The sequence below is a fragment of the Rhinichthys klamathensis genome, unplaced genomic scaffold, assembly GCF_029890125.1.
Source record: "Rhinichthys klamathensis goyatoka isolate OS25496 unplaced genomic scaffold, OSU_Roscu_1.1 h1tg000478l_1, whole genome shotgun sequence".
NCBI classification, from domain to species: Eukaryota; Metazoa; Chordata; class Actinopteri; order Cypriniformes; family Leuciscidae; genus Rhinichthys; species Rhinichthys klamathensis.
Window position 1 is genome coordinate 252,992 of NW_026606966.1, and position 27,165 is coordinate 280,156.

The 27,165-nt window shown below is 37.7% G+C and overlaps 1 protein-coding gene across 1 annotated transcript in view; it reads left to right on the forward strand.

The window, feature by feature from the left end:
• cfap58 (cilia and flagella associated protein 58) overlaps nucleotides 1–27,165 on the forward strand; it is a 133,299-nt gene that overhangs the window by 21,431 nt on the left and 84,703 nt on the right. Inside the window, exons 10-11 of the mRNA XM_056237130.1 lie at nucleotides 10,489–10,650; nucleotides 11,618–11,764. Coding sequence (XP_056093105.1) covers nucleotides 10,489–10,650; nucleotides 11,618–11,764 — 309 coding nt within the window. The remainder of the gene's footprint in view (nucleotides 1–10,488; nucleotides 10,651–11,617; nucleotides 11,765–27,165) is intronic.

The following is a 27,165-nucleotide window of genomic DNA, read 5'->3' on the forward strand; positions in this document are numbered from 1 at the left end:
TTGCTTTAATGCAAATTAAAGGCACACTATGTAGAAATTGTGTTTTTGTCAAACAGCGACCCCTATAGTCGCTGTGGAATACTTGCAACTCGCTGTCGTAAATAGCTAGCTAGACATATGTGGAAATTATTGGACTGGTCTAATTATCAACAATGGATGAATGAACAGCATCGTAAAAAAATGACATACAAGCAAGCGCAACAACATAGAACGCAAACAAGTTTAGAAATAAGAGATTTACTTAGTCCATCAACAAGATCGCCAGGTCAGCATCGCTGTTGCATCCAGTGCTTTTTAACTCGCGCCAACAAGTGAAAGCCCGACCGAGTGGGACTCTTTTCCGGTTTCTCACGCGGTCAGATTCTCTTTTCCTTTTCCAAGTGTCTTCCAACCGCATTTTCTTTGCTTTTTCCATCATCAAGTATCACGTCTGAAATGCGCGCAAGTGTCTTCATGCTTCATATTGTTGTTGATGTGTGTGACGTCGTTGCCGCCAAGCATGTCGTGATTCTCGCGAGATTTGTCGGGGGCGCTCCTTTCAAACTTGCATTGCTGGTTTTTACAGCGGCGTCCCCCCCCAAGCTTTACTACCAGGATGATTCGCCCTACTATGAGTTTGTTTACCACCGAAATAACTTTGAAGCTGTTATGTTAAGGTACAATTCTTGCATAGTGTGCCTTTAACAAGCGTGCCGTTATTTGTTGCTTAGTGACATGTGTGTTCAAGTAAGCTAGATATGCGCAGATTCTGCGCAATATCTGTATTTAATATATCATGATGACTCACGTGTTGAGTATTTGCGCTAAATCTGCGCAGATTTGGCTTACACGAACTTTCCCAGCAAAGTGAGTAAACATAAAAAGTAACACTCCAAATTGGCTAGTGATTTGACAGCGTTACCCGCCACAGTTGATTTTTACCCGCATTTGGCGGGTTGGCGGGTGTTCATTTCAAACCCTGCTTGTAACCAATCAGATCAATATGTGATCATCAACAAGTGGATCTCTGAGCTGGTGTGAGTGAGTGGGGGCGTGGCTAATTTGCATATTCATAGAACCGCGTATACTAAACGAGGCGCGGTTATAGAGTTACATTCAAGGTATTTTAAAGGGATGAAAGATTTTTTTCAAATAAAAAACGTTTAAATATGTCATTTTGGTGATCAAAGGTAATTTAAAATTTAAAAAAAATGTCCCGCTCGGCCTGTCAGAAAAAGATGCAAAAATATCACAGAATGATCTCATGCGACACATGCAGTATTCCAAGTGTTCTGGGGGTATACGATAGGGTTGAGTGAAAAACAAAACGAAATTTAATGTATTATTTTATGAAATTCTGACCTTGGCCGTTGGTTTTCTCTGCACGATGTGCACGTTCATGAGACTCCATTAGCTATGAGAGATTGAGATCGCCAAAAATGTGACACGAAATACAACGCCTAGAAATCCCAAAAAACGTATCCGTGTTCTTTCCTCTCTGATTGGAATATCACCGGACCTGAACTCTGTTTGTCTGATGACAGTCAGAAGGACAGTTGACAGATGTAAACGCGTACATGCAGTACTTGTGTTAATGTGGCAGTAACACACCTCAATGGAGGAATGGAGTAACCTTAAAATGTTTGTGCTATTAAACAAGATGTAAACAGTTAGCTATAACATTTTGCTAGCTTTAACTTACTCAGCAAGAGTCTCTAAAACTATGGAAATAGAACATCAAGTATAGAAGAAAACAGCTTGTGTCCCTTGTGGCAGTACCAAACATGCAACACATAAATGCACTGAAATGCGAATTGAATTTGAGCCCATTTCAAAACATGACACATGAAATCTAACTTGCGCAGCTTAAAATGTTTACATTCATATGTTCATACAGTATGTTTCAGGCCGAAGAGTGAAAAAAAAAAAATCAAAATCTCTCCACATTTCTTTTTCTTAAAATCTTTTACTGTCTAAGAGTTGGTGAGAGTTGAGAGTATCTTGTTTTTCTCTTGTAATCCCTGAAGGCATTTCTTCATTTTTGTAGTACTTCAGTGTGCTTGTGTGAGTCGTGTTACTAACGACTTTATAATACTGTTGCTATCGCAACAGTGCATATTGCGTGTGTGCCGCTCTTTACACAATTCAAGGCAGTGACGTTTAGGCACTTATGGGCAAACTTGTTTATAATGGGCAACTATCAAGTTGAGTCAAGAGTGCAATGAATAAGATAATTAGAGAACCGGTCTAATTAGGACTGATCTTCAACCTGTTTTACTTGGCCATTAAGCTTCATTTCATAAATGGACAATCACCCAAAAATGAAATTCTGTAAACTTTATATAGAAAAGTTTTTATATAGAATCTTAAAGGGTTATGTCAGACGCTTCATAAAGGCCGCATACACAACCGCAGCTAAATTTGGTTGTCAGTTCACCTTTTATGGCGCTTTTCCACAGCTGGTACGGCTCAGTACGGTTCGGCGCGCTTTGCTTTTCCACTGCGTGGTACGACTCGGCTCAGCACGGCACGGCTCGGTTCGCTTTAGCTCGGTTTGCTTTTCCACTGCAGTTAGTACCGCTTCAAAGTGGGTGGGATTATAGTCTGATCGTTATAGTTTATCCGCTCCTCGGCAACCAACGAGAGGAACGTCTGTACTTCGTCCACTGACCACGATTCAGCCATTTCTTTTTTTGGAAGTTTTCTTTCTTTCTTTTTTCTTCAAGCAAGTAGTTTTAAAACAGCGGGTGCTACAGCGGTGGCTGTTACTGGCTATTTATTTCTAGTGGGTTTGATGTCTCGCAAATACAATGACGCTGGTAGTGACGATTCTGTCTGACCAATCAGTGATCTGCAGTGTGTTCACGTCACATTTTAGTATCGGTACGGTATGCTTGGAACCTCAAGAGAGGTGGTACCATTTAAAGGGAACCGAAGCCAGCCGTACCGTACCGTACCATGCAGTGGAAAAGCGCCACAAGTGAGCCGTACCAAGCCGAGCCGAGCCGTACCATACCATGCAGTGGAAAAGCGCCAAAGCGTGCCGTACCGAACCGTGCCGTACCGTACCGTACCATGCAGTGGAAAAGCGCCATTAGTGTTTAATCCTGTTCTGTACACACACAGTTCAGTAATTTACAGGAGTGACAACCACATTCTACTGAATTACAAAATTCTATGCAGTGTGTACGGAATCGAACTGAACAACTAGTAGTTGTTAATTACGAATTTAAAAGAGCGTCAGAGATATGTCTTTCTTCTGTATGTGTGCCGAAGAAAAGGACAGGGAAAGAGGTACGAGCCTTGACTCATTTGTGTTGCTACACTGTAAAAAATGATCGTGATTTTAACGGTAAAGGACTGTAAAAATGCTACAGTGCAAAACTGTTAATTGGTTAACAGAAAGTTTCCTTACTATATACGGTAAATAACTGTGATAGATCTAATGGTACATTTAATGTAATTTTACTGTAAAATACCGTTAAATTTACAGTTTTTGAAAGTGAAAAGAACAACTCATTGTATAATTTACAGTGAAAAACCGTAAATTGACATTCCCACAATTCCCTGCCTGCATGACACTTCACATTTGATTTATTTTTGTTGAAATAACTATGTTTCTTCTTAGTTTTCTTAGTTCTTTTCTAATCAGTTATGTACATTAGGGTTTTATGTTACATTTAATGTTGTTAAATTAACGTTTATTGGATTTTTAAAATTTCATGTGTGTTACCATGATGGTGTTTAATGTTTGTGTGAATAACACTGTGCAGCTTCAATATAATAGTATTAACTTTCTTGTGGAAGATTGCTTGTGATGAGCTTTGATTTATCATGTGACTCATCACTGCTGTGATTGTTGTTGGTTGTCGGTATATTACAATGGTACAAAACAGATATTAATACTTCACTAGGTTGGTAAATTAGCATTATATCAGATAATGAATAATGGTTTATTACTGTAAATTTTAAGTTAAGTCTGTAAAAACAAAAACGTTGATACCGTATTTTTGACGGTAAAGTTCTGATAACCTCAGCTGCCAGTTTTTTTCTGTAAAAACAACGGGATTTTTTTTACAGTGTAAATCTTTCTAGAAAAAAGAAGTGAACAAGAACAAGCCCATAATAAATGGAGAAAAATCCAAACGCTTTATATATTGAAAACAAGACCAAAGTATGGCGACCTCCACCTGTCAACTTTATTAACTCCAGGATCGCTTTATTATTTAAAGGGATAGTTCACCAAAAAATGAAAGTTTTGTCATCATTTACTCACCCTCAAGTTGTTCCAAACCTGTATGAGTTTCTTCTTCTGTTGAACACAAAAGAAGATATTTTCAATAATGTTGGTAACCAGATGGTTGCCATTGACTATTATAGTAAAAAAAAAAAAAAAAAAGACTACGGAAGTCAATGGCTATATCAACTGTCTGGTTACCAACGTTCTTTAAAATATCTTCTTTTGTGTTCAACAGAAGATAGAAACTCATACAGGTTAGGAACAACTTGAGGGTAAGTAATGACAGAATTTTCATTTTTGGGTGAACTATCCCTTTACGCTCAAACAACAAGCCCAAAAACGCTTATACTAAGTGGACAAGTCTACACTTCAAGTGCGCACTCTGCAAAGCAGCCTTACAAACACAACACACATCTGTTGATGGCACTTTAGTTAAAATCGCAGAACAGAAAGTAATGAGTCTTTTGTCGCTGTAATATTACTTTGGTCAAAATAACGGATAACAAACACACAAGACACCGGAAAGTTGCTGTGGTTACCACGCTGTCAATCATCGCAGTTTCTGGAGTGAGTCGTGTTCTGTACATACAGAACGATAATTTAGGGGATTTATCCCGAATTTAAATGCGGTAGTCACTCCTGAAACGTTTCAGTGTGTATTGAGCTATATAGAACCTTTAAGGTGTGCCCATCAGGATCATTGTATGGCTTTAGTTTTAATGATTTCATTTTATTTTAATATTTTGTAATTAAACAGCTTGTAAACATACTTTATCACTAGAAATTCTGGCAAATTTAAAAAATTTTTGGAATAAAGTTGTTAAGCAGAATGTTCACAGTGGTCTTTTCCGTTCATTGACAGCATACAGTAATTATGTTAATCATACACTCTTAGAAAAAAAAAGGTTCATTAGTTTGATATAGAACCATAGGGTTCTTGACTGAATTTTAAAGAACACTCCTTTTGTGTTTTATGGAAGAAAGAAAGTCATTCAGGTTTGGAACAACATCAGGGTGAGTAAATGATGACAGCATTATTATTTGAGGGTGAAGTATTCCTGTGAATCAACTCTGAAGTCTACTTCATTATCTCAGCATGACCTTTTATTATAGATCTTATAAGTTATAACATAAGAAAATTACAGTTTGGTTAATGTGTCACCTGCTATTCTCAGTTAATGCGTCATTCATTTAATTATAAAAGTACCTGTAATAATGAATTAAATGCTTTTTAAGGTATTTTAAGATGATTGATTGACCAAATAGTGCCATATAACAAGTTTTCAGCTGCTAACAAGTTATTCTTTTCAAATTACCTGTTCTTATGATAAACCATCTGCTGATTTTTTTTTTCAAATCAGAAAGCGGTGGTAATTATAATTACAGACTATGATGTGGTCGTTAAATACCTTTGTGCTAAAATAAAATTCGTCTTGAACAGTAGTCCATGAAAAATCTATCTTTTTTGGTGTTGACACACCCTCTAGCATCCTGGCATTTGCCCTGACATTTGTTTTCTCAGGTTTTATGTTGGGTAAGTGCACTGCACCATGAACAGCAAGATTCAGGTTTACATTCAGCTCCAGGCCCATCCTCTTACTCTCTTTCTGTCACAGACAGATAAGACTAGACATAATATATTCCATATAATAGTGTTCCTGATTCTGTGTAAACTAGGTGCATCAGTGCCTTTGAAAATCTACGCTGTAAAATATTGCCAGGATTTTCACCTGCACATTCCAAATCTACTGTCAATTTGTGCCTATATATATATATATATATACACATATACACGCATACATATATACGTATATAGCATACATATGTACATTTACATATCGTCTACTCATCACATTTATTTGTATAGTGTCAATGTTGCAAAGTTCATTAGTTAATGAGTTCAATTCACCTATAAAGGAGCTCTAAAGAAGACAATAGTACTGTTATTCAGTTCAGTTTAGTTCAATGCTGATTCAATTCAGTTCAGTGACATTGTTGTTGCAAAGTTCATCAATTAATGAGTTCAATTCACCTATAAAACAGCTCTACAGAAGACAATAGCTGTTATTCAGCTCAATTCAGTTCAATGCTGATTCAATTTAGTTCAATAAGAGTGCCAATGTCGCATAGTTCATCAATTGATGAGTTCAATTCACATATAAAGGAGCTCTACAGAAGACAATAGTGCCGTTATTCAGCTCAATTCAGTTCAATGCTGATTCAATTTAGTTCAATAAGAGTGCCAATGTCGCATAGTTCATCAATTAATGAGTTCAATTCACATATAAAGGAGCTCTACAGAAGACAATAGTGCCGTTATTCAGCTCAATTCAGTTCAATGCTGATTCAATTTAGTTCAATAAGAGTGCCAATGTCGCATAGTTCATCAATTAATGAGTTCAATTCACATATAAAGGAGCTCTACAGAAGACAATAGTGCTGTTATTCAGCTCAATTCAGTTCAATGCTGATTCAATTTAGTTCAATAAGAGTGCCAATGTCGCATAGTTCATCAATTAATGAGTTCAATTCACATATAAAGGAGCTCTACAGAAGACAATAGTGCTGTTATTCAGCTCAATTCAGTTCAATGCTGATTCAATTTAGTTCAATAAGAGTGCCAATGTCGCATAGTTCATCAATTAATGAGTTCAATTCACATATAAAGGAGCTCCACAGAAGACAATAGTGCCGTTATTCAGCTCAATTCAGTTCAATGCTGATTCAATTTAGTTCAGTGACATTGTTGTTGCAAAGTTCCTCAATTAATGAGTTCAATTCACATAAAGGAGCTCTACAGAAGACAATAGTGCTGTTATTCAGCTCAATTCAGTTCAATGCTGATTCAATTCAGTTCAGTGACATTGTTGTTGCAAAGTTCCTCAATTAATGAGTTCAATTCACTTATAAAGGAGCTCTACAGAAGACAATAGTGCTGTTATTCAGCTCAATTCAGTTCAATGTTCATTCAATTTAGTTCAATAAGAGTGCCAATGTCGCATAGTTCATCAATTATGAAATGAGTTCAATTCAGCTATAAAGCAGCTCTACAGAAGACAGTAGTGTCATTATTCAGCTCAATTCAGTTCGATAGTGTTAGTGGAGTCAAATCGTGAAATCGATTATATTTCGGAATGTTAACTGTCTTTTAAGCCCCAACTGAGGATACATACTGGATGCACAGCGTCTATATAGCTCACATTGTTCTGTCTCACACTCAAACAGTGCGAGCATGAAGGTTGCACTGCAAAAGGTGTTTATTTTGGAACAGCTTTCACAGTTTCCTAGGAACCAGAGGCTATTTAAGACACGCAACACCACTTTCATGTGTTCAGCATTGCTAACATTTGATTTCTTTCAGACAGACTTTTTTTTGTGTGTGAAAAGTTGATAATCTAATTCCAGGTAAAAAATGTTCAGCCGTAAGCATTAGTTAGGCCGCGTGTCGAAAAAGCTCTTAGCTGATGGTTTTGAGATTGCCCCCAGAGATCTGACTCCACACTGTAGTACTTTGCAGAGAATAAAAATTCTCCTGATTTAGAAATAAGAAAAATGGTTCAAAACAAGTAGGTCTAAAATGCCCAAGGAAAGCTATTCGTTAGCATTCCCATTCAGAGTTGAAATCTGCCATCTTGGGACAGAAGTTTTTGAGACGATCCATAAACGCAGAGTGATATTAAACATTTATTTACACCATTATCTGTTGCCTCCTTCACACACCAGCATTGTATTACACAGTTATTTTGCAAACAGCTGTTAACTTGCTCTAGTGTCTTACAGATTTAATTTTCATTTCAACACAAATCTGTAGATGTTCAGTTTGTAAGGCCAGCACAAACCTCCTCCAGACTGTCTCATTACATTTTTACCAATGTTCCACCATCATTCGAGGCATGTTATTTGTAGAAAACCATTAAGGGTGATTGTTCTTTACTCCTAAATAATAAGACTGATAGAAATGTGCTTGCATTTTATTGGTGGACCTTTAAATAATGAGAGCATGAGAGAGTATATATGTACATGAAAAATATTATTTTCAGGATGTGAGCAGTAAAGTGAAGCTATGTAATGAGGTGAGGCATTTGAGCACATAGATTCTGGAATATATTCTGAAATCCTTCTTTCTATAGAAGAGGACACATGCTTTCATGTACTAGTAGACGTGTATGTAAAGATGGTACTTAAGAAAAAAAGTTAAGACATTTTGACAACATTCAACTTTGTCAAATATTCTCTTAAGAACATCTCTCTTTTTTGTTTAATGATAAGCTTTGTTGCTGTCTGATTGTATGACGGTTCTTACAGAAGATTTGCTGATAATAATCATAATAAGAATGCAGACTATTTTTGCCGGTGACTGGCTTGTGACAGGGAGTTCAGCACTTGGCGATGTGTTGCAATGCTTAATATATTTGGAACAACCCAATAAATTCATAAATAAATGTGTGCGTGCACTCAAGCTCGGAGGATCTCCCTTTCTTGGCTCATTTTGAGTCAGACAAACAGCGAATTGTTAACTGGAGACTCGCTCTGATTGGATCATTTGAATCAGTGAGTTGTTGACTCAAGAACAGATTGGTCCAATTCACAAATGAACCATTCAGTGCAATTTGCAAGCCGATTTAACGAGTTAAATGGAAAGACTAAGCTCGTTCTCGAATCGGACACCGCTATCACGTCATTCTTCAGAATGGTATGTTACTATGAAATGTAGTGGAGTAAAAAATACAAAATTATGTTTTGGAATGTAGTGAAGTAAAAGTTTCCCAAAGTAAAAAATGTACCTACCTGTAAGTACAGTAACAAAGTAAAAATCCTTTGTTACTGTCCAGCATGGTTTTTGAGAACACAAACTATTCATAATTGTATTCTTAAATAATAAGTTAAGAAGAACAAATTTGTTCATAATGATGTTTCGTGAATCCGGCCACTGGAACGCAATTTCCTCTCTTCACTTTTTAGATTGTTTGACATCTGACATGATCGATGACTCTATGCTCTGCGGTGCTCCACAAAATAACAAAAGCTGATCACTTTATCATTTGTTGTCCTATAGGACGACATTTAAGGGAATAAATAAGTATGACATTTGCCAGGTTTAGATCAGTGAATTTAGCTAGATTTATTGAGGAGATGATGGGAAAACTCTATGGTGTTCACAAGTTTGATTTATAAGGCCCTGGAGCTGACTATGAATTGCGAGTTGTTGAATTTACAGTGACTGGCGTTATTTTATCACGCTTTGGTTGATAATATACACACTATTTGCAGAAGGGCTGAGTATTTGCAACCTGTGGGTTAGCCTGACACATGCACCCTTCTTTATCTCTAGAAACACAATGTGTTTGGCATACATGTCTGAAGGCTGTTGTCAAATTGTCTCAAATTGAGTAATTTAACCCTGAATATAGCATATGTGAGTTTGAATGGCATAGCCTTGGACACATTCTGCTTTCAATTTAGTGTAAAAATCCCTTGCATCCATAAAACATGTGCTCACTCCTCTGAACTCCTCTGGAACTATGCACTTTGTTCTTTGCTAAATGCACAAGTGAAAAGGTTAACATGGATTGGCAACTATTCAAACTGCAGTGAAATTCAATAAAGCCAAGTTGTTTGTTTGGTTCTCTAAACTTCTCCTGATGTGGATGTATCTGAGTTAAAGAAAGGAAATCAAAACATGACAAGGTTGGGAAAAGGGTAAAGGCAATCCTGGGTCTGAATTTTCATCAGTGCAAGTTGCGTAACCTCTCAATGAATAACATGAGGTCAGTTCCAAAATTTTGGCAGAAAGGCTGTATGAAACAGCAGGTAGCAAAATGATGTTGCTTTGCATTATACCCTGTTTTGTACAAAATATGGGTATCACGCTTATCCTTCACGGACAAGGCAATCCCAAAATTCATTGCAATGACCTAATTTACTTTCAAGAAGGTTCTCAATCTTTTTTTACTCAAGACACTGTCAAACACAATATTCGGATAACTCCTATAACACACATTAACTATAATTTATTATTAGGAACTAGGAGAGTTGATAGTTATATTTATTAACCACAATTTATTTTGTGATTCCAAAAGCGTACAGAACAATATGTTCTTCAGTAAAAACAACATGTATTGAACATCATTTCATTTTACATCTTGATTTTTTTTAGAATACTAATGTACTGTATGTAGACAACAGACAACTCACTAGGTTTTAAACAGAGATACAGACTAACTGTGATCTTGCTGATTTAACCCCACTGTCTTTGTCTGTCATTACAGGTTTTTGAGAATATGGAGGACAATAAACTGAAGCAGATGCAGATATTTGAGTATGAGAAGAGAATCGCAGAAGCTGAAACAAGACTGAAGCAGCAACAGAATCTCTATGAGGATGTCAGGACAGAGAGGGACCTCTTAAGCAAGAACCTGATCGAGGCCAAGGTAAAATGTGTGTGTGTGTAGACCTTTATATTATAGTTCTGCTCCCAATGAACATGAGAGCAGACATAGAGGCCAGTAGATCCATGGGACGACTTCTTTGGGTAATACTCCCCACGGAAGCTTGTGTGAAGTTGGCGTGAACATTAATCTTTGTCCGGGAATCCGCCCCATGTGTGAGAAGTAGGAAATAGCAGGTAACCTATCCTGCTCTGCAGATTTAGGCTTGAAACTCTACAAAAATACATGAATGCAGATGCTTCTAGCTACGCAAAACTCATTTTCACGCATCAATGCATTCCCAAATGTGTCCGAATGTAATTCATAGTGCAACACAAGTTGCATTGCCGCAAGGAGCTCTATAGTGGGGCCAGTTTTCTCTTTTTTTTTATATTTCCTGTGATGGCAAAGCTAAATTTTCAGCATCATTACGCCAGTCTTCAGTGTCACATGATCCTTCAAAAATCATTCTAATACCGTATGATGATTTGGAGCTCAATAAACATTTCTTATTATCATCAATGTTGAAAACAGTTGTGCTGCTTAATATTTATAATATTTATATTTATACAAATATTTTGTAGAAACCCCACTATATTTTATTCGGGATTCTTTGATAAATATAGAAAGTTCAAAATAACATTGATTTGAAATATAATTTTTTTGTAACAATATAAAAGCCTTTTCTGTCACTGTCACTGTCACTGTCACTGCACTGGTCTTTAGGAGACAAATGAGTGAAGCCTTGAATACTGCAGAGAGAAAAGTTAAGTGTAAGACTTCTCAAAGATATATTTTTCATGTCTATCAATGACCGTCCTTTGTTGTCAGCTTTTCCTTGATGACCCATTACTGCTCTGTCACTTCTTTTCCTGTGAATGTGTGCGTTTGTGTGTTTTGAGTGTGACTGCCTGCCTGGCCAGCTGCATTTGTGTCTGTCTCTCACACGCCTCCTTGCGTTCACTTTTAGGATCTGAATGCTGAGATGAAACGCAAGGTGAAGAACATGAACCGTGAGTTTGAACAGCTGAAAGATGATATCACCAAAAAAGAGGTGGCTTTAGACAAGAATCACCAGGAGCACCAGCGCATGGAGAGAGACAGGGACAATCAGAAGGTAACTCATTTTATTCTCAACTACCAAGTCTTGCCCTCTTTCTTCTGTTTATCTACAGGTCTAATGTTAATATGCCTAGTCAGTGTCCTGATGAAGCATAATGGGACATGTTTCCAGTGAAAAGATTTGTCTGTCCACATTGAATGTGAAGTATTGCACAACTTGACAGTCTCAGCCAATCATATTTACTGTACAGTTATGCAGTGGAATTTTTGTCCAATGAGATTGCATGGTGAGCGGGCTACACAGTGCAATGTGCAGGAATAGAAACTATGAATGTAAACACTGTTTACTTTACGTTTAAATAATTAAATGACATGAAAGTATAAAATTATCAAATTTTTTTGTATTTTACATACCACAATTTCACACAATTTAAGAGTCAAATGCAGTTTTTTTTGTCATTTTAAAAGTGTTTGGATACTTCATTAAATTGTCCAACATTCCAACTATGTAAAAATTAACCATTGTTCATTGAGTTCATTTTGTGTGTGTATATGACCCCAACAGCACCGGGACCTTTCACTCTTTGCATCACTCTTCTTGTTTGTATTTCCTTATTACATTGTTATGCCAGTAGGTGGCAACAATAGACTACTTTCATGAGTGAATCATTGACTAATTGAACTGCTTTGTTAAAAAATGCTGATTCATTCAGGAACTAAAAACTGTGTGTTCCTCAGAGGCCGTTCTATAGTGACTTTTTCTTTGGCGTCACAAAACCAGACAAAATAACTGGAAAAGTAATTGGCTAAAACAGACAGATTGTGTCTAATTTTTTATTTATTTATATTAAATTCTGGTTTATTTGATATATACTATATAGCAAATCTCTACTACAAAACTATATTATCAACTAGATGTTTATGGAAAGTTGGATTTTTTTACCTGAAATGCGTTAACAGCACTTTCATCATGACACTCTAGATTGTGCAGGCTAATGGGTCCTTAAAGGTGCAGTGTGTAAATTTTAGCGGCATCTAGAGGTTCGGTTGCGAGTTGCACTAATGGCTCAGCCCACTGCTCACCCCTCCCTTTCGAAGAAGCTACGGTTGCTAAAACGGGACAAACATATCGTCGTCTGAGACAGCAGAGAATAGCCAGAGTAGCCAAGAGTGTGTAACATTGTCACGGTTTCTGTACCACAGTCCATTATAAACCACATCATGGATAAAGTTTACAAAGCCATAGTCAGGTGAGGATCAAGGGTCTTAATATATAATATAATAATTGTAATCAGCTGATTGTCTTACGAACGTAACCAGCACATTTCTCCCCACATAGCAAACCCATAATACAGCGAGGGAGAAGAACCACATGAAACCATCCAACTACATATTTTTTCTAACAGGGTAGTTAAAGTTTAGCTGGCTAATATGAGCTGTTATACTGTAGGGCTGTGGCTGAGCTGGTTAAAGCAAGCATTGTTTATACTCGACGCGTCCGCATGAGCCCAAAGGTGCGTGCGGCAAAAATGACGTGATTGTAACAGCGCGGGCGCCTCCGCATCCCTTAAACACCATTTACTACACACAAATATGAATACAAATATTGTTTTTTTTCTCTTGTTTTGAAAACTCTTCGCGATCGACGGGTTGGTGACTCCTGTAACATTACTTTTTTACGGTCAATAGTACTAATCAGCTGATTGTCAAAGCCATAACACAGCGAGGGAGAAGAACTAAGTTACATGAAACAATACAACTACATATTTTACACCACTGACAAGAGAAAAGTCACTACTCACGGTGTCTATGGCTAGCTTCTAGCTTTCTGCGGCTTCTTTTAGCGCTGTTTGTTCGCTGTCGGCTACGGTAGAAACATGACGTCACAATATGTGACCTTCATAGAAGGGGGTTATGTAGATATGTCTCATTCTAAGGTAATAAAACCAACGGTTCATTGAGTAAGGTCTTTATACACCACTGAACACATAGTTATGGATCTTAAATTGCATTTCTGTCAATAGATCCTCAGAAATATCACACATTGCACCTTTAACGCAACTGGCTGACAATTACATTGTTAGCTACATGGCACAAGCTGATTGGTTCCTGTTGCATCTGCAGCCAATGAGCTTGCTGCTTAACATTTAAATAGTTCAGTTCAATAGGTCAGTGTTTGCTGTAGTAAATTTCAGCACACTTTCAAAGTTCCTCTGAAACCCTCCACCTTCCCCAGCTCCACCTGTATAGATCTGCTTCGGGTAATTTCATGTATGCTATTTGTGAAAGTGAGATTTCTTACTTGCTCACAGCAGAGTGTCTGTGTATGGATTGGCAGTAGCAAGTCTCTGTACTTGCTCTGCAGCAGCAGCAATAATTAACATCATCAGCAGCAACAACAGGAGCAGCAGCAGCGTTCCAGATCTGTTCCGCCAAGAGCTAAGATATTAACATTGTCGTATACATTGCCATGCTTAACTCTTCATAGAGTTGTCATGATAGAAATATACATACATTTCGCTTAATTAAAACCCATCTTTCACTTTCACTTTTGCTGAAAGTGTGATTTATTAATTTTTGTTTTTATACGCAGACTGGTCACTGTCTTGCTCATTTGCGGTTCTTGACATGACCAGACAGCATTAGGAAAGTAACCTTGCATTCATCTTCGAGGAGATATTTTTCATAATCCTTTCATTATTACTTTCCAGATCTTGTGCTTATCAAATACAATGGCAGGTCTCTTCTTCTCCCTGTCATAAGCTTTCAATATCACCCTCACAAAGGATAATAATGGAATATCAAATAGGATGGCACAAAAAATGAAAGAAATAAAAGAAAACACAAAAGATCCCTCCATATTTTATGTCAGAAATATAAATCTGAGTTCAGAGAGGGCTTTGACTCTACGCACTTTCAAATTCAACATCTAACATGAAAGACTTAATGAATATGCAGTGGTTTTTGGTGGTTATTGGAGTTGTGAATTATACATGACCTTGTTCTGAGATATAGAGTGAGGGGTGTGGTCGGATGGGAGGTTAGTCAGAAAAAAGGACAAACAAAGAGAGAGAACGTCCGAGTGAATGATTGACCAGCTGCAGTCCTATAGGGTTAAATGATGCAACATATCTAAAGTTTAGATTTAGATATATGACAAGATATATGAAGTGTCTTTTTATTTTATTTATTTGAACACTGTAATGCATAAAGGAGTTCAAATTGACCTGATATGATTTATAGAATATTTCTCATTAAAATAATACAATTTCTTGATATTCAATGTATTTTCATAAGTATGTAAGAATCAGCAATGTTAATTATATAGTTGCCATAGATTATAGTTATAATAAATTTGTACTATCACTATTCCAAGTCTTAGATGAAAGTTTCATAGGAAATGCATATGGATTATTTTGACCCTTTTAACTAACACACCTGATTCAACCCATCAGCTCATTAGTAGAATACTTAGGTCACGAAATCGCCCCTTTATACCCTCAACTACTATTCACTACATTACTCCACTAATATAGTCCTAATATAGTTCCTTCACTTGAAGGAATGAATGAAAACGAGGGAGTGAATTCGGATACTGAGTGTGTTGGAAGGGCTGCCACTTTTGTATAATTTGTGCTTGCTGTTTAATAATCATTCGAAACTTAGCAAACTGGCATCTCCAGTAGTAATGAAAAGATGTATCTTTAACTCTTTAATGGAAACTAGCATGTATAAACCCTAATGAAACAATTTAATAATCAAATAAAAAGGAATTTATAACGGAATGACATTACCCTGTAGCCACATTGGATCAGTGGTTTAGAAAATGGATGGATGATTCAGCTTTGCGGGTGCAATCTTCTGGCGAGACGCGGGAATTAATTTGGCGTGACCGTCACAATGCATTATGGGTATTCTCTAGCCGTTGAGCATACATTGGTTGTACACTCATTTTTGCGGTTCATTGTGGGATTGAGTGCACTCGATAACGTCCACTATGGTTTTGGACACCACTACAAATGGCTGTCCCCTCAAATAATGGCCTATTTAAGGGTTAAGGAGGGCGACTTCAGACACAGCCCAGGACTTGAATTGGGCAAAGCCACTGCAAGCCTGCAACCAATGCTAGAGCCACAGACCCTCTCATCTCCCAATAATAAGACAATCTCTGAATTGGTTGTGTCTGATGAGGAAGACATCCAAAATGTGCAGTGATGGGGGTGTCCTCAGGACAGGTTTAAAAAGCACTGCTCTAAATAACGCTAAAAATAAACAAACAAAAAAAGATACCTTTACCTTGTAGACCATTGAATCCAATACATGTTTTTTTGGGTCATGCATTAGTGTTAAACATGGAAAGTTTACGGTTTTGAAAAATATTAAACAAAGAAGCCAACATAAAATCTCAGACCATTCTATGTGAATATCTGGAGCACAGTGGAATCGGCCCATCACCCTGAACAGATTGTTTCAGAGGAGTGTGGACCAGTCGTCCGAACAGATGGTTTCAGACTGGAAGGTTCCTCCACACATGGGGTGGAGGGTTGGGGAGTTCTGGATGACAAGGGTGGAAAATTTCGACATGCAGATCTTGTGAGCTGTCTCAGAACTAAATAGATCCACGGATAACTGAAAGTCTTTTTTGATTAATCCAAGCACTGTCTAGGGAAGCGTTTAGTTGAATGCTCTTGAATATTCTCTCCTGGTATTTGACTGTTGAAGATCCTTAAAAGCTCATTTTTAGGTCTGTGCATTTGTAAGGAACTAGACAGAAAGAGATTCATTAATAAAAGGAAATGGGTCTCAAGGGCTGGTGGGCAGCTACCCAACTTGAGCAGCTTACCCAGCATGCCACAGGAGGTGCTGTCTGGCGCCCCGACTGGTTATCAGGAAGCATGATGGCTCTGATGTTCACCTCTCCTTTGAACCATGAAGTGAAAAGGCAAGACGCCCAATGGATGACAAAGAGAGAGAAGACCAAAAGATGCACTGAAGACTGAAACGTTGAGAAACTTTACAAAGCAAACTAAAGTCTGTGAACTTGATGCTGACACTCTCATGGTAGACATCAACGTAATCTTTGGAGAGCACGCTTCACCCTTGCTAATCAAAGTAAGAGGCATGTTTGAGCCGAGCTCAGCACTCCCTCTGTTTAGATTCCTGTACTAATGAAGGAAAGCCACAGAGAACAGTAGAAAAAGACCAGCCGTCATCAGGAACAGAAGAGCACTTGCAATTACTTCCAGAGGATGAGAATTTCAGACAAGATCCTTTGATAAACATTCATCCCTTCCACACAGGAAGTTAATTCATTATTATGGAAATCTGTACATCCAGTGGAAATTAACTTTCAAACTATAAAATTTGGTGTATTCGTCTCTTGTGCTCTCCATTTTTTTATAATATAATATAATATAATATAATATAATATAATATAATATAATATAATATAATATAATATAATATTTTAAAATGTAATTTATTCCTGTTATGGCAATACTGAATCTTCAGCATCATCACTCCAGTTTTCAGTGTCACATCATGATCCTTTAGAAATAATTTAAATTTGCTGATTTGGTGCTCAAGAAACATTTATTATTATTATCAGTGTAAAAACTTTTTTTTTTTTGTGAGTGTGTGTGTGTGTGTGTGTGTGTAAAACATAATTTTTGTTCAAGATTCTTTGATGAAGAGAAAGTACAAAAGTACAAAACAGCATTTATTCAAAATATACATTTTTTGTAACAATGTGTCATACTGTCACTTTTGATCAATTAAAGCAGCACTAAGTAGGAATTCCGTTTTTGTCAAACAGTGACCCCTAGAGTCGCTGTGGAGTACTTTTACTGTCGTGAATAGCACTCACGCAGAGATTGCTCGCACTCACGGCCGGATCCCCTCCCCCTGTACACCGGTACCTGTTCAGTAGGATGGACGCTGTAACGAGTGGAAATAAGGTATGGCCCCTTTAAGAGCTGCACGCGCCCTGTTTAACTGTCGGCAGTCTGTATTGTATGTGCGCCTCGAACACCACATGTATACGGCGCCGGGTTATTTCTGTATGATGCTCATTTTATCAGAATTTTATCACATCTGTTTTTTGCCGTAAAGCAATTTGTTACCTCGCGAGACCTGATATCACATGATACTTCCAAACACTGAGGCCGGCGGCCCGCCGGCCCAAAGTTGCAAGGGTGGTTTTGCGGCTCACAGGCACCAGGGGGGTGCGAGACGACCACCATTCAACACGAAATCAGTAATATAAACATTACAATGACTCCAAAGCTGTTCGGTTAAGGTAAAAAGTTACTTAGTTCACCTTTAAATGTGTCCTTACTAAACTTTACTATAACTATTTAGTATTTATTAGGTGTAATTATCATACACTAATTATTTTCATTGTGAATTTTCAGGTAAAATCCATTTTACTCCTGCAAAGTGAAAAAAATATATTTATGTGAAAAAATGTAGCAACTACTGTAAAAATAGCTTGCTTTATTATATCAGCGGACAAAAATAAAGTCTTTTCAGAAACAAGATATTGGAACACTTTTCGGAATGTAGAAATTCGGATGTTCAGAGTGTAATGCTTCAGGACAACAGGTTTTATGAAGTCTGGCACAGTTTTAGTATTGCTTACACAACATTAGCAATGCCATTTTAGCTATCTGAATGAGATCTAGCAATATCGGGGATAAAAAAAAAAACTAAAAAGGTTTTAGAGAGGAAGTAGGTGCACAATTAACACTTTTCATGTAATTGCCTCTTCTAATTGCTGTAACTGCTCAATCACTGCATAATAATAATATGTCATGTTGTCATATGAATAGTGTTATATGAAAACCTTACTTATTTTTCCTGTAATCCGTGTATAATTTTTTCAGGCGTCACTTTACAAATAAAGAGCAAAAGGAATTAAATAGACTGATGGGAAAGGAAATCGGAGCAAAAAAGATCGACAAACAACTAGAGAGAAAGAACGAAAGAGAGAAATGACGAACAAAGGCAATCTTTCATGTTTTGAGGTGCCGCAGGGACATGTTGCAGAAAACTTTAAATTGATAGGGAGTTCACTGCAGGCTTATGTAACCCTCTCTGGCATTTCCTTTCTTTCACCTACATTCATTTGTTTTCTTGGTTTTTGTGAGCTTGTGTCTCACCCTTTGCCTTTTGTACTCTACAGCATACAGGTGCCCCAGAGCTGCAATTTACTTCTGCTTTCTTTTACCTTCTGCCTTTTCCTTCCTGTTTCCCATTACTTCTCAAGTCAAAGCCATCATCAGTTTCCCTCTTAAACAAGAGGAAGACAGATCCAGAACATCTGAATCAAGACATGCTTTGCATTCACAAACCTTGCAAGTGCTACAAGTATAGCCATTACTGCCTTAACTATTTCGTCGTCTAGCTTTTCCAAAAATATGCAGTATTGTGGTATAAAGTTAAACTGCTGCAACTTACTTCTAAACTATCCACTTTTTCCATGTAGCATTGGATTCTGAATCATTTTAGACTGATTCAGTTTAAGTGGTTCACTTGTGAAATGATTTACATGAACCATTCAAATGAACTGATTCATTAATTTGAGATCTTGCATAGAAGTCATTGTTACATGTTTTTGCAGCAAGATATTTAGTTATTGTACATTCACTTCCAAAAATTAAGGCAAATTAATACTTTTATTCAGCAAGGACGCATCAATTGATCAAAAGTGAAAGTAAATACATTTATAAGTTTCCATTTTAAATAAATGCTGTTCTTTTGAACTTTCTGTTCATCAAAGAATCCTGAAAAAAATGTATCACAGTTTCCACATTTATGTTAATCAGCACAACATTGAAAATAATGACAAATGTTTTTTAAGCACTAAATTAGAAAATATTGAAAGGTAGTGTAACATTTTTGATGTGATTATTAGCTGTATTCAGTTAAATGTATTCTGTGTAAAAAGTTAAATGCTGTCATCCTAATTAAGATGTCCTTTGTTTTGCCAGATAAATACTGCTCTGATTGAAAATATGATTTAAATATAATAAATATAAATGATGTAATCAATAAATAAAACAAAAATATTGCCCACTTAAAGGGATAGTTCACCCAAAAATGAAAATTAGCCCATGATTTACTCACCCTGAAGCCATCCTAGGTGAATATGACATTCTTTTTTCAGACGCACACAATCGGAGTTATGTTAAAAATGTCCTGGCTCTTCCAAGCTTTATAATGGGAGTGAATGGGTATTTTTTTGGAAGTCCAACAAAGCGCATCCATCCTTGATAAAAGTTTTCCACACGGCTCTGGGGGGTTAATAAAGGCCTTCTGTAGTGATGCGATGCGTTTGTGTAAGAAAAATATCCACATTTAAAACTTTATCGACTAAAATAACTTGCTTCCATCCACTTCTTCACCACAATTTTCATTTTTGGGTGAACTATCCCTTTAAATTGCTTCAGTGCAGTTAGCATCTTTTCTTTATCTGAGTCTAAAGTAGCTTTACTGTAATTTAACTACTTTGGGAGTTGCTTGTAGTTTGGCATGTGACAGTTTCAAAGCAGGTTTCCGAACACTCCTAACATTGGAAGTCGTATGTTCCTTTTTTTTTTAAAGTGTCACCAGTCTGTTGTAGTCTCTGTGCTTTGAGGAATACGTAATTGCTTTAAGTGGTTGGAGGCCTTTTAGCATGTCGTTAACAGTCATTTCTGTTTTTAGGCTTTACTTCATGCTTTTTTCTTGTGTCATTTGCCACTGGCTTCAGATGGAAGGCCATAGAATGTGAGAGATTCATTATTCAATAAAGTTCTCGGCCACATGCAGATGGAAGGAGGCAGGAGAACATGCCATTTGCCCATTTTCTCATAAAACCTTAATACATCTCATTTATTATTCTTATGGGATGTCTCTTAGTTAGTCTTGGGTTTGTGTCTGTAATGAACTGTGAAGGAGGATGACATGGAAAGCAAGGAAATGTTCTGTTCGACAAGCTTGGGGCAGATTTTGTGATTGACTTATTGAACTTCTCATGACTGGAATTTGATATGCAATTCTGAGAAAAGTCTGAGAATACATCGAAAATCAAGGTTTTATTTTTATTTGAACCTATAGTGAACTAGAACTAGATTTTAAACTAGAATAGGGGTACGTTTGAAGTAAATATCTAAGCAAAACCTTGCTTCACTGAGCAAATTTGTGGCATTGATCATGTGAACTCCTTTGTACAAAAGATCAGATTTTCTTGCTTTCCACTGAAGCACAAGATGCTCTTTGGAACATTCTCAAATTATGCTGACGGATATGGATCATCAGGTTTTGCACAAATAAGTCCATATGTCGATTCAAATATATTTTGTTATTTAAGGGACAGTTCTGTGGAAGATAAAATCCGAAGTGTATAAATAATAATATAATAGCATTATATATATATATATATATATCATGAAACTCTAGATGGCGCCAGGTAGTGAAGCACCTTAACTCAATCTGCTTGCAATTACATCATTCTCTAGGGCACAGCTGATTGGTTCCCGATGTATCAGTAGCCAATGAGTTTGCTGCTCAACTTTAAAATACTTGGTTGTAGCAGTTTGCAGCGCACTTTCAGAAACCCTCCACCTTCCCCAGCTCCACCTGTATAGATCTGCTACGGGTAATTCATGTATGCTTGTACAAAAGCAGCATGTCTTACTTGCTCACAACAGTGTGTCGTGTATGAAATTGACATTAGCAAGTCCTGTACTTGCTCTGCAGAAGCTTATAATACAATATTATAATCTAATATTTATATAACATAATATTTTATAGTCAGATTGAACCTCGCCATTGGCATATCAAGGAACTCATGATGGGAAGAAAGAAACTTGGAAGACATGCTTGGAAGACATCTGAGTGTTTTGCATTACACACAACTCTTTGGTCACGCTTCGTTCACTTCATCAGGCTGACTGGTAAAAAAAAAAGGTGATTTGCACCTCCGTCATTGTCACCTCTGTTATTAATTTGTCAGATACACTCTGTCAGCCAACCTACATATCTAACAATTGTCAGCAATATTATGCCTATGACAGAAAGTCAATATCACCCTTCGGTAAATGGTGACAAACTTGGGTTCATTACATTTCCATGGAGCAGCTGTCATAGCACTCATTCTTGGCTTCACATTTTACCTCCCAATATCCGCTAATCCTGTCAGAATGCGTCAATGTCAAAGCATAACCCTTGCAGGAAATGGGGGTCGTTGCTACACCAGTAATGATTCCATGTCAAGTCTGGGAAAGTGTTAAAGATGCTGCTGTATGTTTTCCCCCCCCCCACTGTATAAACTGCATAAAAATACCATAATATATTTGCAGATATTTAGGAAACATACTGTACTAAGTTCACATACATTGCTGAAAAACAATGCTACAGCCAGTTATTTTACTTTGAAGTGTGCCTTCCATGTCGGAATGTATGTTTTTGTTTTGGTCTGGGTGATTTACCCAAATAGTATTGCGACACCCCAGTCTGCCAGTTGGCGGAAAACGCAGCGTATTGCAGCGATGATTGAAGCCAAACAAACAAATGTGTCGGAGATCGCAGATTCTATCCGACCTAAAAAGCATCCATCTAAAAATCTCTATAAACGGAAGCATATTAAAAGGCGGATAAATCAACTCATCAACTTACACAACAACTTAAAGGACAACTCCGGCGCAAAATGAACCTCGGGTGTAATAACACATTGGTACAGACTAAATCGTTCCCTGAGATTTGTTTTCATGATAATCGAATATAAAGAGTTTTATCTCTAAAAACAGTTTAGCTTATAACGCTAGTATATTGGGCATCGAGTAAGCAAAAAGAGATCGCTAGTTAATACCATTAACAAGGCTCAAATTAGCCCCACACTAACACGGCAGCATAATGAGTGTCCTTACATGCAAACCGAAGCATTGAGAACTTTGTAAGTGTATTGACAGTTTAATAAGAAGATATTTTATACAGACAGTACAGTTAGCGCATACAGACAGCAGCCATCTTGGAAAACAGCCTCGATCAATCGAACCACGAAGGTGAGCGAACAGTACGTGTAGATATTGAAGATAAGATAAATTATATTTATTTTTTTATTTTCTCTGTTGCGTTCAGTGCTTCTCTTATGCGCTCAGTGCTTTCTTCCGGAAACAACGGACCATATGAGATTCCAAGTCACAGTTCAGCTCACGTATCACCGTGTTCGTGGTTTGACTGATCGAGGCTGTTTTCCAAGATGGCTGCTGTCTGTATGCGCTAACTGTACTGTCTGTGTAAAGTATCTTCTTATTAAACTGTCTATACACTTACAAAGTTCTCAATGCTTCGGTTTGCATGTAAGGACACTCATTATGCTGCCGTGTTAGTGTGGGGCTAATTTGAGCCTTGTTAATGGTATTAACTAGCGATCTTTTTTTGCTTACTCGATGCCCAATATACTAGCGTTATAAGCTAAACTGTTTTTAGAGATAAAACTCTTTACATTCGATTATCATGAAAACAAATCTCAGGGAACGATTTAGTCTGTACCAATGTGTTATTACACCCGAGGTTCATTTTGCACCGGAGTTGTCCTTTAAGTCTCCTTGCCTTCCATTGTCAATTTTGCTCGCTCTTGTTGACTGTCCTCAATCTAGAAACCTGTGTGATCGTCGAGTCTGAGGAGGAGGGGGCGGGGTCAACTCTTTCCAACATTTTGAATTTAGACTGCAGTACCCATTTCAACCACTAGCTGTCAATAATACATACTGCACCTTTAATGCAAGCCTAGTAGTGGATGTTTTATAAGCAATTGGATAACCATATTCAGCACAGTAACGCAGAGCTGAAGCACAACAACCAAAGCAATGTTGCAAAATGCATGCAGTTTTTTTAAAAGGGATAGTTCACTTTGAAATTAATTTTTGATATGTTTTAGCTTTGTTTCCGCAGTAGTTTCAATTTTGATATTTTTAGGTCAAACCGTTCTTGTCTGTCAGTCATATAATGCAGGTCTATGGTCACTTCCTCAAAGAGCATACACAGAGAAGTCCAAATTAAACATGATTTAATGACTCGTAAATGTTAGTACACATTGATGGCCTAAGACAGGGGTTCCCAAACTTTTCAGCCCACGACCCCCAAAATAAAGGTGCGAGTGACTCGCGACCCCTACTATCCTCGGAGGTGGTTAAAGTATACAAACATTGCGTGAAACTGTGCACACGCACTAATAGGCATACTTACAACACAGAAGAACACAACAGTCAAAACAAACATTATATTATTTTATATTATACTACAGGGCTGTTACATGCTTGATTCTGATTGGTTGAGAAGGTTATAAGGTGTGCAATTATTTTCAGGGAAACGCACGGCTAAAGTAGTTTTGACCGCATTAGTTCCATATCACTGCGCGTAGTAATAACTGTAACAACGGAAAATAGGATACAATTCATAACAAGAAAAAACATGCAGCCCCATGCGCTTGATCCGCAATTTGTAATGTCTAACTTCACAATAAATGGACACATGCAGTTTAATTTTAATAAAAATTAAACTGCACGGGTTTTCGTTATTATTCTATAACAAATAAATAATTATTGATAGGCCTACTTGTTAAAAGGGCTTTGTGTTTCATTTAGCCTATTAGCTCGAGTGTGCACTATTTTTCTAATAATTCAACGGCCTGTCGTCAATTATTCCTTACTTAAATATTAACATCTCCTAATGAGATGAATGCGCACAATATCGTTGCGCACAACGGCGCACACGCACAAATAGGCCTATCTAAACACGAGCATGTTTACAACAAAAAAATGAACACAACAATCAAACAACTCTAATATTGTTTTATAGTAATTTACTCATTACTTTCATTTAAATATTAGCCTAACATCTCCTAATGAGATGAATGCGCACAATATCGTTGCGCACAACGGCGCACACGCACAAATAGGCCTATCTAAACACGAGCATGTTTACAACAAAAAAATGAACACAACAATCAAACAACTCTAATATTGTTTTATAGTAATTTACTCATTACTTTCATTTAAATATTAGCCTAACATCTCCTAATGAGATGGATGGGCACATGCCGTTGCGCACAAAAGCGCACACGCACAAATAGGCCTATCTAAACACGAGCATGTTTACAACAAAAAAGAACACAACAATCAAACTATAATACTGTTTTATAGTAATTTACTCATTACTTTCATTTAAATATTAGCCTACCATCTCCTAATGAGATGGATGGGCACAATGCTTGGAGCACAGCAAGTCCATTCTTGGTTTAATTTTGGAGACCGCCACTCGGAGTTCGTCCTCCACATTCAGTCGCGATCTGTGTTTATTTTTAATGTACGTGAGTGCCGAGAAAGTCTTTTCGCACAAGTAGGTAGTGCCAAAAGGCATCAGTACATCCATAGCGGCCTTGGATAGCTGTGGGTATTCCTTCTCGACAGAAATCCAGAACTCAGCCAGCGTCTTGGAATTAAACGCTGTCTTTAAGGTTCGGTCGCTTGACAGTTCAACCAATGCGTCCTCCAGGTTGGATGTCAGATGATTAGCCCTTGTTACAGTGAACGGTGATCTTACCCAGTCATATTGTTCTGGAGCTGTTTCCTTTGGGAAATACTTGTTGAAGTGTTCCAGTAGGGATTGAAGGTGAGTAGTGATAGACTTCATCACTATGTTAACACTCAGTTCATTTTCCTCAATGAATTCGTCCAGCTCAGAAAACATGTCAATCCTACCCATTTCAACTCGCTCAGTCCAGCGCTCAAGTTTTCTCGTGAATGCGTAGATTTTATCATTCAGTGACATGATGCTTGTGTTTTCACCTTGCAATGACATATTAAGGCCATTCAGTTTTTCAAATATGCAAGACAGATACGCTAGCCTTGTTAACCAGTCAGGATCAGTGAGGTGGTCAGCGAGCTGGGACGCATGCTCCATCAGAAATAAGCGCACTTCGTCCCGCATCTCAAACAGGCGGCTGAGCACATTCCCTCGCGAAAGCCACCTGACTTCTGTGTGGAACAGCAAGCACTCATGCTCCGATCCCAGTTCGTGACAGAGAGTGGCAAACAGCCTGATATTGAGTGGACGCGCTTTTATGTAGTTGACAATTTTTATCGCGGTTTCAAGAACACGTTTAAGTTCTGGGTCAAGTGTTTTGCTCGCAAGAGCTTCTCTGTGTATAATGCAATGCGTGAAATTTATGTGAGGCGCCACTTGCAAGACTCTTGCTTTAAGACCTTTCTTTTTCCCCAGCATCGCTCCAGCACCATCTGTACACACACCGATGCACTCACCACAGTCCCTCTTCTTTTAGTTTGTTGTCAACTTTTGTGAAAATGTCCTCGCCTGTGCACGTTCCCTCAAGCGCGGTGCAAAACAGAATGTCCTCGTTAAGTTTTCCGTCAAAACTGTATCTGACGAATACAAGCAGCTGGGGAGAGTTTGATACATCTGTGGATTCATCTAATTGTAAAGCATATTTCCCTTTCTTCACTCTGTCCACCAGCTGACACTTTATGTCCTGGGCCATGTCGGAGATGCGCCGGGCAATAGTCCCGTTAGACAGAGGCACTGCTTCTAGCTCACGGGCCAGTTTATCCCCATGCATAGCCCGACTTACTGCTATAGCAGCGGGTTTGATAAGGGTTTCACCGATCGTGTGTGGCTTTTTTGCCAGTGCAATTAAATATGCCACCTCATATGATGCCTGTTGAGCTTTGGCAGGGATTGTTGTTTGTTTAGTTAGAACTTTCTTTTGGCCTTGCAACTCTCGCTCCTTTCGTCGGAAAAAATCTACTGGTTTAGCAGCAAGAGAGGGGTGCTTGGTTTTCAAGTGTCGTAGCATTTTTACAGGCTTTAGGCTTTCATGTGCTAGCACCTCAGTGCACACTACACACTGGGGATGTTGTACTTCGTTGATGATGACGCATGTGAATCCATACTGGATAAATTCGTCTCGATACTTTCGACACTTGGAGGAAGGCTGATCCGACTGCTGATGGATGTGCTCTTTATGCACACGCCGGCCTCTTTCCGTATCTGAGGTCGATGGCATTTCCGACGGTGGTAGGCCTACTTCTCCACTCTCCTCCGCTGGCACCTCTGCTGGCCTTCCTTTGTTGTCTTTGGTCGATATTAACCAACGTTTCATTTCGAAAACAATATTATCCTATACTTAAACCTAAAAAATACCTTGCGCTACGTGTCAGAAAGACTGTTTATCTTGGTGCTGTAGTAAAGTGACCGCTAATTGTCGTTAATCTCTCGTCATCACCTCAGGCTCAGGACCAACGGCTTTTTTTTTATTTGTATGTTTTTATTATTTTTTTTTTTTATTTAACAACTATTTTTTTGTATTTTGTTACAATTATGGATACAATATGCTATTTCTAATCGTTATATATATATATATATATATATATATATATATATATATATATATAT